General features: G+C 42.5%; 1 protein-coding gene across 3 annotated transcripts in view; it reads right to left on the reverse strand.

Moving 5' to 3' along the window:
- TBC1D20 (TBC1 domain family member 20) overlaps positions 1–9,986 on the reverse strand; it is a 37,586-nt gene extending 27,600 nt beyond the window's left edge. Inside the window, exon 1 of one of the 3 annotated variants that reach the window (XM_043987576.1) lies at positions 9,864–9,986. Coding sequence is in view for 1 of the 3 variants with exons in the window: in XM_043987575.1 (XP_043843510.1) it covers positions 6,086–6,128 (43 nt within the window). In the remaining 2 variants the exon portion in view is untranslated. Of the gene's footprint in view, positions 1–5,743; positions 5,764–6,085; positions 6,345–9,863 lie in introns of those variants that run through there. The other 2 variants (XM_043987575.1, XM_043987577.1) reach the window with 2 other exon arrangements.
- Positions 9,987–14,742: the final 4,756 nt, after the last annotated feature.

Raw genomic sequence — 14,742 nt, forward strand, 5'->3', positions numbered from 1 at the left:
TGGATTTTTCCCCTTCCTGGGAAGAAACTTGGTCTAGCAGAGAAGTAAAAATGATAAATGACAAGGTTATCTTCCATTCTCCAGTGCTGGTAATAGGCAAGCTCAAACCTAAAATAAAGGTTCTAGTATCTCCTAGCTTACAAGTTTCAAATGACTAGGTACTCTCCAGAGATGAGTTAAACAAACAGCTTATGTTGTTTAGAGCTTCAAGCTCTGGTCCCAGTTCTACCTCCCTTACAGGAAGATGACTGCATGTTTGGCAGAGTTCACTGTGTCAAGGGAATAAAAGTTACAGGGTGGAAAGGGAAGATCTCACTTTGTGTGGCCACTCCTCTTTTACCCTGCAAATACCTTACTGCTCATGATACACATACTGTGATCTTCCCTTAAAAGAAAGGGGAACAAAACACTTTTGGGAATTGAAATGCTCAAAGGTATATTTACTTCTGAGGAAATAGAAAAATAGCCAATGATTATGTACAATTAGGAGGAAAGGGGTTTTAATTATAGTAGGTACAGATAATCATGTTAAAATTATTCATTCAAAATGGAAACAAGATGTATATTTTTCGGATGCACAGGAGAAAATGAAATTCATTAGCTTCCAACAATTTAATATTAAAATAAATTCTGCAGGTAGACTTTAAGTTGTAACACAATTTTGAACTTCAGAATTTTATAACAATTTGGGTTTAGGATAAAAGCCTACAATTCACCTGGTAGATGGCAAACGTAAAACGTAATTTCAGGCTCTCTGGCCACTTTTTTTTGGTCTCAATGAATAGAAAAATGTGAAAACAAAAGACTACTTAGAATCCACTTATGGTGGTGGTCATTAACATAAAAAATAATGGATTAGAAGAGTGACTGAATTAACAAAAGATACCATAACAAAATATAAAACCTCCTTTGGTTATGAGCAAATCTCTTGGTAATTCCTAGAAAAGGGGAATTCTATATATACTATGCTTGTCCATTCTCTATTAAGATGATTATTCATGTTATACCAATATAACAGCGGTTCTTAATATTCCTGGGATGAGGGCAGCTGCAATTACCATATTGAGCCACTCCCAACTTTGGATAAAAAAACAATCTAGAATTTTATCTCCACAAAACAACAGGTGTTTCTAGAACCACCTGGCTGAGACGGGCATGATGTACTGGAAAAGAAAACAATGACTAACAATGCTCACTTCAGTTCCCTTTTCCTCTGGCAGAGATCAAGTTTTTCCAAGTCACTAAATCATCAGTTGACCTAAAATCTTTGTTTTTTTGTCCTTAAAGTCTATTTTTAGACACGTGTTTTTAAGATTACCAAATGAAGAATCCTTATGCTAGGGCACAAAATTCCATTGTGATTTTGGGGATTATGCCTACATTATGCATTATCCAAAAATCTAATATTCTTTACTCAGAAATTAACTCAAGACACTATATAGTCAACATAGCTTTGTTTTGTAGCTAACCCCCTGAGAAGGCCACCTACCACTGAAGCCTCCAGATCTTTTCCTCTCCCTCTCTTAACTCTTTCTTTCTTTCTTTCTTTTTTGGTGGAGCAATGAGGGTGAAGTGACTTGCCCAGGTCACACAGCTAGTAAGTGTCAAGTGTCTGGAGGCCAGATTTGAACTCAAGTCCTCCTGTATCCAGGGCCGGTGCTTTATCCACTATGCCACCTAGATGCCCCTCTCATTAACTATCTCTTCTGACCTCATCATCTAGCTAAAACTGCTCTTTCCAAAGTTACCAATTGCTCTCTACATCGGCAAATCTAATGCTTTTTTTCTTGGCCTTCATCCTTCTTAACCTCTCCACAGCCTTTGCCACACTCAGTCACCCTTTTCTTCATACTCACTCCTCTCCAGATTTCTGTGACAATTTCTGGTTCTCCTCCTACCTGTTTGGCCTTCTTCCTCAGTCTCCTTTGCAGAGTCTTTATTCAGATCACACCTGCTAAAAGAGGGTATCTGTCCCCTTTAGCTCTATCCTCTTTTCCTTTTATACTATTTTCACTTGGTAAACTCACTAGCTCCCTTAGATTCAATTAATTATCAACTCTTTTTTTTTTTTTGGTGAGGCAATTGGGGTTAAGTGACTTGCCCAGGGGTCACACAACCAGTAAGTGGTAAGTGTCTGAGGTCGAATTTGAACTCCAGGTCCTCCTGACTCCAGGGCTGTTGCTCTATCCACTGCGACACCTAGCTGCCCCTAATTATCAATTCTTGTTGATGATTCTGTGGTCTACTTATCCAGCTCCAATCTTTCTTCTAACCTCCAGACTAACAGTTCCAACTGCCTAATGGACATCTCAAATTGGATGTCCTGAAGACATCTTCAATTTAACAAACTTAACTTGTTATCTTCCCTCCCAAGACTTTGCTCTTCATAACATCGCTATTAATGCTGAGGTCACCATCATCCTCAAAGTCAAGACTCACAGACTAGGTATCATCCTTAATTTCTTCCATCTCTCACCACGATCTCCCCCATATCCAATAGAATACTAAGTCCTATCAATTTTACATCTGTTACATTTCTTGAATATTCCCCTTCTCTCCTCTGATATTGCCACAACCCTGATACAGGCCCTCATCAAGCCATGACTAGACTACTGCAAAAGCCTGCTGGTTGGTCTCTCCAAATCAAGATTCTCTCCCTACTGTGGTCTACTCAAGCTCTTCAACTGATCTACTTAAATTCCTAAGGGCAGATCTAACTGTCACAACCCCCCACATAATAAATTTCAGGGGGACCCCTATCACCTCCAGAATCAAATATAAAATCCTTTGTTTGGCATTCAAAGTCCTTTATAACATTTCCAGTTGTCTTACACCTTACTTACCACCCTCCCTCCTCCCAAAGTACTCTCTGATTCAGTCACACTGACTTCCTTACTCATTCTAGAAGAAACTCTTATCTCCTGACTGAGCATTTTCATTGGCTGGCCCTCATGTTTGGAATCTCTGCCTCCTCATTTCTGTCTCCTGGGCTCCCCTCAAGCAAGAACCCAGCTAAAATCCCCAAGTTCTATAGGAAGCCCCTTCCAATACCCCTTATACTAGTGCTTGGATCTGTGATAATCTCCGGTTGTTCTTGTATATATCTTGTTTGTACATATTTGTTTTCATATTGGTCTCCCCCATCAGACCGTGAGCTCCCTGAGAACAGGAGCTGTCTTTGCCTTTGTCTGTATGCCCACTGCTTAGGAACAGCACCTGGCATATATTAAGATATGTTTTAATAAACATATGGACCTCTTAAAGCATTGTGTTTTGCATCCTTTTAATGTCTTTATACAATAAAGTACATTTGTTCCCTGAGTTTGTGGCTTATCCCCCTCTTGGACCTCAGCACCAGAAGAGCTCCATAAAGGCAAGAGGCTACATCTTATCTAAACTTTATACCTCCCCTAGCACCTATCTAGGACAGTAGGTGCTTATAAAATGTCTGATTGAATTAATCTTATTCACAACATTTCCATGAACTTTCAGAGGTGAGAACAACCTTGACAAATAACCTTTCGTCCCTAAATTCTTCTCATTTATTCAAAGAGGCATCATAAAAGGAGGCAGGGCTGAGCAGAGTATCCTGTATACAGGGGCATACAATCTGGCATCTAGGAAACCAAGTTTGAGGGGGAAAAAAAAGGACCAAGGCATGATGAAATTTGGCAAGAGCCAACTGTAGCACAAGAATGAAGTCATAAGACAAAGCAAAAAGTTATGCTGCTAAAGGGCCTAGAAAGTCAGTTCACATTGTAAGAATTACTTCTGAACTATCGTACTGGGGGGGGGGGGGAGGGAAAGAGAAACACAAGGATTCCAGCGCAATAAAGTACAGTTGTCATGCAGGGAGCATAACAACACACAGGAAAGTTAGTTGTGTTGTCTATCCTGGACAAAGACCACCACTATTGGGGACCCAAGAAGACTGTGTCTCAGGGTACTGAGAAAGTAGATAAACTAAATTACTATTAATTCCTCATGGAATTATGTAGTCATTCAAATAAAATAAACAGGAATTTGTGGGTTGGCCTGGTAGTCTGATCTGAAGAAAGGAAGAGGATGTTATCTTTGGAAAATGGACTAAGCTCTAGAGAGTTTTGGGAACTAATCCAACTTCCCCTTCACATTACCATTCTCAATTTAAAGGTGCCCAGGGTCCAGCTATCCTCCTGAATGACTGCTCTGATCTCAGGCTCCTCATTCTCCAGAGCCTTATTACCCTAGCCCAAATCGCAAAACCAGTGCTATGTTGGCTTACTTGCTGTTCCTCAAATACAGTAGTCTATCTCCCATCTTTGAGATTTTAAATTGCCTGTATCCTATGCCTGGAATTCCTTTCCAGTTGTATTCTCATATCCATTCATTCTCATTCATATGCATATTCTCTCTCTCTCTCTTCATCCCTCCCTCCCCACCACTTCTATGTCAGTTTTCCTGGCCTTCAATATTCTGCTGAAATTCCACTTTCTGCAGGAGGTCTTTGCCATTTCCTCCCACTTGCTGGCATTCTCTCTCAGAGATTGCCCTCCATCAACTTACCTATTATAATTGAGGCCACCACCATCCTCCTATCACCAGGCTTGAAAAATTAGGTGTTCCATCCTTACTCTTTCTCACCTTTAAGTCCAATCGCTTGCCCAATTCCTCTATCTTCTGAGTACACACATTTTTTTTTTCCTGGCTATACCCCATGCCTGGGATGTTCTCCCCCTCATCTCCATTTCCAGGCCCCCCTGAATGACAACACCTAACCCTCTGAGGCACCTTCTCTAAGTGCTTAAGTGCTTGCTGACTGACTGAAATGCTTCTCTCCCATGGAACTCAGTTGTCTTTCCTTAAGAGGCAATATCCTGTGTGACCCTGGGCAAGTCACTTAACCCCAATTGCCTCACTAAAAAAAAAAAAAGAGGCAATATGGTACAAAGAGCATAAGACAGGGCAGCTACGTGGCGCAGTGGATAGAGCACCGGCCCTGGATTCAGGAGGATCTGAATTCAAATGCGGCCTCAGACACTTAACACTTACTAGCTGTGTGACCCTGGGCAAGTCACTTAACCCCAATGCCTCACCAAAAACAAACAAAAAAAACCAAAAACAAAAACAAAGAGCATAAGACACTGTGTCTAGAGAGGCTCAACACGTTAGTCTCAACACTGTTGGACCCGGGCAAGTAATTTAGCCTGTTTCCTCACCTGTTACACGAGGATAATTATACTTTAAGGACTGTTGGGAGGAAAACACTGTATAAAGCTAAAAGCTCTACTGACCACATAACCAAATCCACCCCTTTCATCACTCGATATCTTTTCAATTCTAGATCATTATAGACACTGTCACCACAACCACTAAAATTCTCACCTCAAAGCCCTACCCCCATACCCCATTATGGACATGATTTTGCTTCCTCCTCCTGACATCAGTACCACCACCCCTCTCCTCAGAACTCCTCCCCCAGTCATCAGCACCAGAACCACCAAGACCCCTCCCCAGGCTCCCTCAACATCAGCTTTAGCACCATTATCTCTTTCCTGCCCATCCAGCAAGCAGCACTATTACTATCCTCTCCCCGGGAAACCCCCACCCACCCACGCCGAGCCTTCCTGCCCTCCTCCCAATACTAGGCACCGTCAGTAGCAGCAGCAGCAACATCGCTGCGCTCTCCCCAGGAACCGCCCCCCATAACTATCAGCACTTCCTTCACCTTTCCCGTCCTTGGGTCCCCCTAAAACCAGACAACCTCAAGAGTGGAAGTCCCTCTCTCCCGTTCCCCATCCAGCAGCAGCACCAGCAACCCTTCTCTCACCAGGTAAGCCTTCACACCACAACATTAGCATCCCCCTTTCCGCCCTTAGTCCTCCTAACCAGCCCACTCTCAGGAGCAGCTGCACCACTACTTCCCCCGACACCCGCCCCCCTTCCTCCTTCTTCTCCTTCTCCTCGGGCCCTCTCCCTTCCCCCAGGCGTCCTTCCCTCTCGGCCCCATCCTCGGTCCTCCTCCGGGGCGGCGAACCGCAGCCGCTGGAGCAGCCCGGCCCCTTCCGTCCCGCCCCCCTCAGGCCTCAGGCCCCAGCCCTGGTACCTGCTTTTCTCGTCCCCGCTGTGAGACGAAACCGAGAGCCCATCACCCCAACCCTCGGGAGAGCCTTGCCCCGGGGCCCCCGGCTCCTTCCCGTGCCCGTGGGGTGCCAGGGCCGGGAAACGTGGCGGCGGCTACAGCAGAGGATCTGCCGCTGGCTTCGGCTCGTCTGCTCCTCGGTGAGAGCCGCCCCTTTCACGTCACCGCGACCTCACGCCGCCCGCACGTGACTGCCACGCCCCCAGTCACGTGACAGCGCGACATCCAAACAAATAAATAATGAATGAGGCAGGATTAAAATTAATAAGAGAACACACACCCCCTGGGGGTAGCCGTCACAACCGGTCGGGCACTCCGTCTTTCAGGGAAGAGCTAGAGTTGACCGGGGGTGCACCACGGCAGGGAAGCCGAGACTTTAGGTGCTAGCTTCTTAAAAGTACCGGTCGGGACCTCATGGGGTCCCGTAACTGAATGTGGGGGTCGCTGCAGCCTTGGTTCTGAACACACAACTTGAGCACTTTTCATTGCACGGGGTCACGAGTGGAAAAAGTTTAAGAAACTCCGCCGGTGGTACAGAAAGGGAAGGGGCTGATCTAGACGGGTTAGCTTCCTAAGCCCTTTTCACAGATGTGGAAACTGAGCCCCAGAGAGGCAAAGGGTCACGGATAATCGCAGGGGCCAGCAGACCTTTTGTTCCTGTTTCCTACCCCAGGACTCCTTCTGCCACATCGCAAAGCTTCGGGGACTCAGGCTGTCCTCCTCAGAATGCTACTTTTTGAGGGCAGGTGACCTGGTGTATTAAAGCCCTAGGTTCGGAATAGAAGGCTGCTGCCTCTGCTGTTCACTAGTTGTGTTAAATACACACTCAATTTCGAGGAGTAATCTATCTAGCTCTGAAGGAAAGTAGGAGGGGAAGGGGATAAGGAGGGAGGGGGAAAGAAGGGAGGGCAGAGTAGGGGAGGCGGCAGTCAGAAGTAAAACACTTTTGAGGAGGAATAGGGTAAAGAAAGATAGAAAATAGAGTAAATATCATGGGAAGGGAATAGGATGGAGGGAAATAGTTATGATGATTGATTATAATGTCAAAACATGTGATACCTACTTTGCTGGGCTATTGTGAAGAAAATTCTTTGTCAAGTTTAAGGTACTATATAAAGGTTATGATGAACAGGATGCTATCAGAAAAACCTGGAAAGACCTACATGAACTGAAGCAGAATGAAATGTACTGTATACAAAATAACAGCAATTGTGTAAGATGATCTGCTGGGAAGCATGTGGTTATTTTCAGCAATGCAATGATCCAATATAACTCTGAAGGACTTATGAAAATTGCAATCCATCTACAGAGAAAGAACTGATGGTATCTGAAAACAGATTGAAGAATAATTTTTTTTATTTGATAGTTCCCTAATCTGAAGTTTTGTTTTTGTCTGTTTTCTCTCACAACCTGGCTAATGTGGAGATGTTTTCCATGACTACTCATGTATAACTTATATTGAATTGCTTGAGTTCTTGGGGGTGGGAGGGTGGGGAGGGAGGGAGGAAGAGAATGTGGATCACAGGGGTTTTTTTGGTTTGTTTTGGGGTTTTTTTGCAGGGCCATCCTTGACTTGCCCAGGGTCACAACAGCTAGTAAGTGTCAAGTTCTGAGGCTGGATTTGAACTCAGTCCTCCTGAATCCAAGGCTGGGTGCTTTATCTACTGTGCCACCTAGTTGCCCCAGAACACAAAATTTTAAAACAAATTGATCCAAAATTTGTTTTTACATCTAATTTGGGAAATAAAAATTCTAAATACTAGTTTAAGTTACTTTTATATACACTCTCTGGGCATCTCTATAAAATGAGGAGTCCCTTTAGAGGACTTATGTAGACAATTTGGGAACTTATCTAACCCATCTCCTCCTCCCTCCCTTTAGAGGAAGATGAGGAAACAGGTCCAGAGAGGGGCAGAAACTTTGATTAGGTTTAGATTTGAAGCTAGAATCTAGGTCTCCCCCAGTCATAGCTAAGTACTCTCCACTATGTCAAACTGCTCCTAATGGTAGCGTGGGTACTGCTCTTCGCCTTGAATCTTCCACTTCACTCTGAAATCTCATTTGGAAACGAGTCTGAATCTCAGAGTTGGGAGAGAGCAACTTGTGTTACTTTGGGGAAATGATTTCCTCTCTAGTCCTCAATTTTACTTCTGAGAGTGCTTCCAGTTCTAAGGCTATCATGATCATGTGATCTAATTCAATCTTTTTAAGGAAAAGGCAACACTAAGGTGCAGAGTTCACACAGCATCTTTGCGATTTCTGAGCCTAGCAATGAACTAGGCATGCTCAATAATGCCAGCAGCACAGCCAGCTAGGGACAAGAATTTTATCCTGGAATTTCCTACTCCCTTCGGTCTGGACAGAATCTTTCTCTGGTCCAATAGAATTGTGTACATTCAGGAGCAGATAGGTGGTGCAGTGGATAAAGCAACAGCCATGGATTCAGGAGGACCTGAGTTCAAATCCGACCTCAGATACTTGACATTTAACTAGCTGTATGACCCTGGACAAGTCCCCTTAACCCAATTGCCTCACCAAAAAAAAAAAAAAAAAGATTGTGTACATTCAAAAGAAGGGGCTTTATTAGAGAATCTCTCCACCCCGCCCAGCCTTGCAAGTGTACATAGACCAGAACAGACAGGTTGTTGGTAAGCTTCTGGCCAGCTTTTGCTACCCTGGCCAGGACACTAAAAAATGAAGCAAGAATTGGAGTTGGAGAGGGTAGAATGATAGGCTTTGAATGATAGAATCTAGAGCTAGAAGAAACCTTCTAGGTCAAAGCTTCTTAAACTGTGTGGTCTTGACCTCATATGAGGTCACATAACGATGTGGGGGTTGAGAAAATTTGGCAGTAAATTATTTGTATACCTATTTTATATGTTTATATACCTAGGATGTGTATAGATTTATAGGGCAAAAAGGGGGTTGTGAGTGGAAAAAGTTTTAAGAAGCCCTGCCCTAGGCCACCTGATTCTACTTCCCACCACACACGAGAATCCCTTCTGTTCCTCCCTAAACAGTTCATCCAACTTCTGATAATTGGACAGCTCCAATGATGAGGAGTTCATTCCATTCTACTGTGGTATAATTCTTGTTGTTAAGACAGTTCCTCCTTATTTCAAACAGAAATTCTCTTTATATCTTCATTCCCAACACCATTGCTCCTAATTTTGTCCTCTAGCATCAAACAATACAAATCTAATCTCCCTTCCACATGAAAGTCTTTCATGTTATGGCCCCTCTTAAGAGTAATTTATTAGTTAAATATTGCCATTTTTTTTTTTTTACTAATTGGACATTTTCTGAGTCCTTTTTTTTCTCTGGTCCTTCGGAGCTCTCTTTTTTTTGGGGGGGGGGCAGGGCAATGAGGGTTAAGTGACTTGTCCAGGGGTCACACAGTTAAGTGTCAAGTGTCTGAGGCTGGATGAACTTAGGTCCTCTTGAATCTAGGGCTGTTGCTTTATCTACTGTGCCACTGAGTTGCCCCCAAGAATACTACATTTGGGAGCCCCAAAACGTAGGATTCTGCATTCTAAAATTCTATTTCTAATTTCTCTGCCAGTTCTAACATTGGAAGAACACAGCTCTGACAGTGGTTTTGTGTTCTAAGTCCTCTTCCAACTCTGACATAGGTGTTCTAGAGCTAGGCTAATCTTTTATGTTCTTTGATGCTGGGAGGCAAGTGCTTTAGTGTGAACAAAAAGGATTAAGTCCTGGTTTTTAAAGTAAGTGTCCTTCCTACCCTGTGTGGATAGGAAACTTCCTTTCCACCTCCTGGACCTTCCTTTGAAGCTGCAGTCCTCCAGTCACAGATAGCAGCATAACCAGGTGCTAGGAAGTCCTTCAGAAAGGTGCGTAAGATCTGGCCAGGTAGGGGTGCTGTATGAAAAGATACAAAGATCTCAATTAAAAAAAAAAGGATGAAAAGTTGGCAAACTGAGTCAAATAAAAAAATGTAATATAAAACTCTGGAATTAATGGACCCCAGGGGCCCATTTGCAGTATATTCAGAGAAGGGAGATTAGGAAATGCTGGGGAAAGAGCCTTGGATTGGGAAATAGATTTCAAACTGTAAACCCTGTTCTGCCACTGACTCATTAAATAACTGGCCCTCCAGGAGTTAGTGTCAAAGTCAGAACTTAAACCCTGGCCTCTGCATTTCTAGTAATGAAAATCTTAAAAAGTGCTAATATAAATAGCCAGCCATAAAGGACAGCTCCCATTCCTCTAATGCTTTATAGTTTGCAAAGAGCTTGATTTCCATTATTGGACACCCCTATGAGGTAGTTAGTGAAGGCACCTCCATTTTACAAATGAAGAAACTGAGGCTGTTTACCAAGGTCACAAAGCTATGAAATTGTTGAGCAGAGACTAGACAGAACCCGTTTCCTGTTTATCACACCAGTATTCTTTCCCTTTTAAACCACTTTGGTTCCAAGAATTGTTTCCTGGGGCAGCTAGGTGGCTCAGTGGATAAAACACCAGCCTTGGATTCAGGAGGACCTGAGTTCAAATCTGGCCTCAGACACTTGACACTTACTAGCTGTGTGACCTTGGGCAAGTCACTTAACCCTCATTGCCCCACCTCCCCCAAAAAGAATTGTTTCCATTTTTGCCACACTATTCATGAGAGCCCCAGATTATTTATCCAAACAATCATACAAAGCTAGATCAGGAAACAGCACACCTTGTCATTTTTTTTTTAAAGACAAGTCATAAAAACTGTGTCAGAGAAAGGTGATGCAATAGTGTAACAATTTCAGAAATACCAAATCCTCTCAGGAAAGCACTCCATGAAATCAGTTACCTCTCTTTTTTATTAATTCCCTCTGGGGAAGATGTCTTGTGTGGTACAGTGGAAAGAGCAGTGAATTTCAAGTTGGGGGGTGGGGCGGCTAGTGAAACTTCAGGCTCAGCTTTACTATCTACCAGCTGTGGGACCTTGGGCAAATCCTTTGTCCTTTCTTAGCCTTGATGTCGATGTCCTCTTCTGTAAAAAAGAGGACCCACAAATCTGTGTGATTTCCAAGGTCCCTTCCAGCTTTAAAATCTCAGGACTCCAAGACAGATTTCTCTGTCTCTCTGCCTGTTGGTCTCTCTCTTCATATATGCATGAGATCAACTCTAAGGTCCCTTCCAGCCCTCATTCTAGTCCCAGTCACTCAATAGTTTCTGGCATCCTTCACCTCTCTGTAAAATGAACATAACAACCGTTGCACTCTTGTCTGACCTCTTTAGACTTTTGAGTACATCAGACAAGTTAACATTTGTGAGGTGATTCATAAACTGTAAAGACTCATACAAATGTAAGACAGCATTTATAGTTTGGTCATATTGGAGAGACAGTGTGGTATAGTGGTAAGATCTGGAGCCAGGACAGACTTGGCTTTGAATTCTGGCTCTGATACTTACAAGCTGGGTAACCCTGGGCAAATCACTTTAAGATCCCAACCTCAGTTTCCTCATCTGTAAAATGGGGATGATATTAATTCACAGGGCTGTTGTAGGGAAAAGAACTTTTTTGCAAATCTAAAAGCACTATACAAATTTGAGTATTACTTTGATACAAGTGTTTTGTAAGCATTTTTTTTTTTGCAGGGCAATGAGGGTTAAGTGACTTGCCCAGGGTCACACAGCTAGTAAGTGTCAAGTGTCAGGTCAAATTTGAACTCAGGTCCTCCTGAATCCAGGACTGGTGCTTTATCCACTGCACCACCTAGCTGCCCCTTGTAAGCATTTTTTCTTTCTTTTTAAAATTTTTTTCCCTTGTAAGCATTTTTTTTTTTTTTTAGTGAGGCAACTGGGGTTAAGTGACTTGCCCAGGGTCACACAGCTAGTAAGTGTCTGAGGCCGGATTTGAACTCAGGTACTCCTGCCTGACTCCAGGGCCGGTGCTCTATCCACTGTGCCACCTAACCCCCCCCCCAAGCATTTTTAAAGAACAATTTGAGTTATTATCAGCAATGTTATTTCCTACTAATAGGAAATAACTCCCAATTGGTTGAACTAACAGTCATCAGACAGATCTAGAAAGAAGTGAATATATTTGGCCAAATGTTTTAAATAACTGAATTGAAATTAACAGGGAGCTAGGTTGGAAACCTAGGAACCAAAGGGATACTTGTTCAGTCATTCAATCATGTCCAACACTTTGTGGATCCTAATGGGGTTTTCTTAGCAAAGATACTGGAGTAGTCTGTCATTTCCCCCTCCAGTGTATTAGGCAAACAGAGGTGAAGGGTCACACAGCTAGTAAGTGTCTGAGGCTGGATTTGAACATAGGTCTTCTTAACTCCAGGCTCAGCACTGTATCCACAGACTCACAGGACACTGTTGTTTTTTCAGCTGTGTCCTACCTTCATGACTCAATGGGATTTTCTTGGCAAAGATACTGGAGTGGTTTGCTATTTCCTTCTCCAGCTCATTTTACAGATGAGGAAACTGAGGCAAACAGGATGAAGTGACTTCCTCAGGGGTCACAAAGCTAGGATCTGAGGCCAAATTTGAACTCAGATGAGTCTTTCTGACTCCAGGGCCAGTGCTCCACCTACTTTGTCACCTAGCTACCCTCATGGGACTAGAAAGTAAGGATACTGAGTTCTGTAGGGTTGGATCCAGAATCCAAGACTATCTTGCAACACCCATGACATTTGTTCAACTTGGGAAGTAGCCTTAGTTCTGGAATCATGGTAAACAGCGTTTGGAAGTTCTTTCAAGTTTGAACGGAACAGCTTAACTGGGATTTACAAGTAGCTTTTAAAGGAAACCCATTAGAATTACTGAACAAAAAAGGGAGCAGTTGTACAAGAGTGAGGTTGGGGTAAATATGGCCAGAATGATATTGCAGAATGTTATAACTGGAAGAGTTTAGGTAACACAAAACAGAACTGGAAGGGAATGTATGACAGAAATTTTGACCTGGGAAGGACCTTAGAGAACATCTAATCTGACCCCCTCATGGAAAAATGAGATCAGAGAGAGCAAGAGCCTGCCTAACATTTACAGAAAACTGATGGCAGTTAGGATTAAAATGACCAAGGTCTCCAGATGTCCAAATCCAGGGCTCTTTCCATCAGTTACTTGGTGCAGTAATAGTAAATTTCTCAAGAAATGATCAGAAAGTTGATTACAATTCTAACCACAACTGATAACAAAGAAGCCAATGTGAAATTCAATTTTAATTTTTGTTAAGTAATTATTAGATGTGCAAAGTATTGTTAGATGCTGATTGAGAGCCTGATTGAAAACAAAAAAAGAAATGCCCAAATCAACCACAAATTGTGGCCATTATACCATTTTAGAATAACCATAATCAAGACTGTTCTGGCATATTTAGATTTTTATATTTATTCTGTCAGTTTTTACAGACCCTACCATACTAATCTACCTTCCTAGGTCCCAGTTTTCTTCATCTGTAAGATGGGAATAAATATTCCATACCTACATAAGGGTGTTGTTAAAATGATTACTCCATCCACAAGGTTTTAGAAAGCTTTCTAGAACTATATACAGCATATAACATATCCTTTATTCTTTAACAGCAGACCTGCATTTAAAGCATAATTTTAAATAAAAAAATGAAACCATAAGGTTTTGACTATGGGATTCTATATAATAAACTTCTGAGAAGTACATTTGATATATTTATTCAAAAGGAAGGATAGGGGAAAATAAATTTAAATTGGATACATTATGATTGATACATAGAGCCATGTCAACGGCTGGGAACTGTAGGGTTGGCAGGCAGCCAAAATTGGTACCTAAGAGCTGGGCTTCTTTAATATAGGAATAACAGTCACCTGTCCTGACTCTAGTACATTTGATGCTTACCACAACCCAGTTAAGGATTTCATCAGTTAGAGAACAGATGCATAAAGAGACTTACCCCAGAGAGCTAGACTATCCCATCCCATCCTATACCCTACCTTCTTAAACTGTGGGTTGCGCCCCTATATGGGGTCACGTAACTGAATGTGAGGGTTGCAAATTATTTAGCAACAATAAAAGGTTATGTATACCTATTTTATATACCTTTATACCTAAGGTTGTATAGGGTTACAAGTAGGAAAATTTTAAGAAGCCGTGCTCTACAGCACTACCAAAATAATCTTCCTAAAGCACAATTCTGACCATACCACGTCCCTGCTTAAAAAGTCAGTGGCTTCTTGTTTGTAAGATATAATACAAATTCCTTAACCTGACAATATGGATCCCTTAACCTTTCTGTATCCCCTTCAAGAATTCTATGTTCCAGACAAACTAGATTGATTACTACTAGCTCTTCCCTAAACGATGCTTCACCATTCCAGCACACTCTGTAATGCACCAGCTGATCTCCCCTTCTCAGGATCCTTGCATTCCTACAAGTCTTCCCAAGATCCTCCTAAGCTGTTAACACCATCTCCTTAGTTTTCCATGTACTGTTATTGGCATCCATGTAGTTTTCCCTGGTAAAATATAACCTTGATAGCTGGGACTGTTCCATTTGTGCCTCTGTAATCCCCAGCCCTAGCAGTGCCCTGTACATAGAAAGCAGCTCATGTTTAAATTGAAACCTATTTAAAGGGCTATTACGTATCAAGTATTGTGCTTCTAGTCGGGGGAATACAAGAGCTTACTAT

Source organism: Dromiciops gliroides, chromosome 2, assembly GCF_019393635.1.
Source record: "Dromiciops gliroides isolate mDroGli1 chromosome 2, mDroGli1.pri, whole genome shotgun sequence".
Lineage (NCBI taxonomy): Eukaryota > Metazoa > Chordata > Mammalia > Microbiotheria > Microbiotheriidae > Dromiciops > Dromiciops gliroides.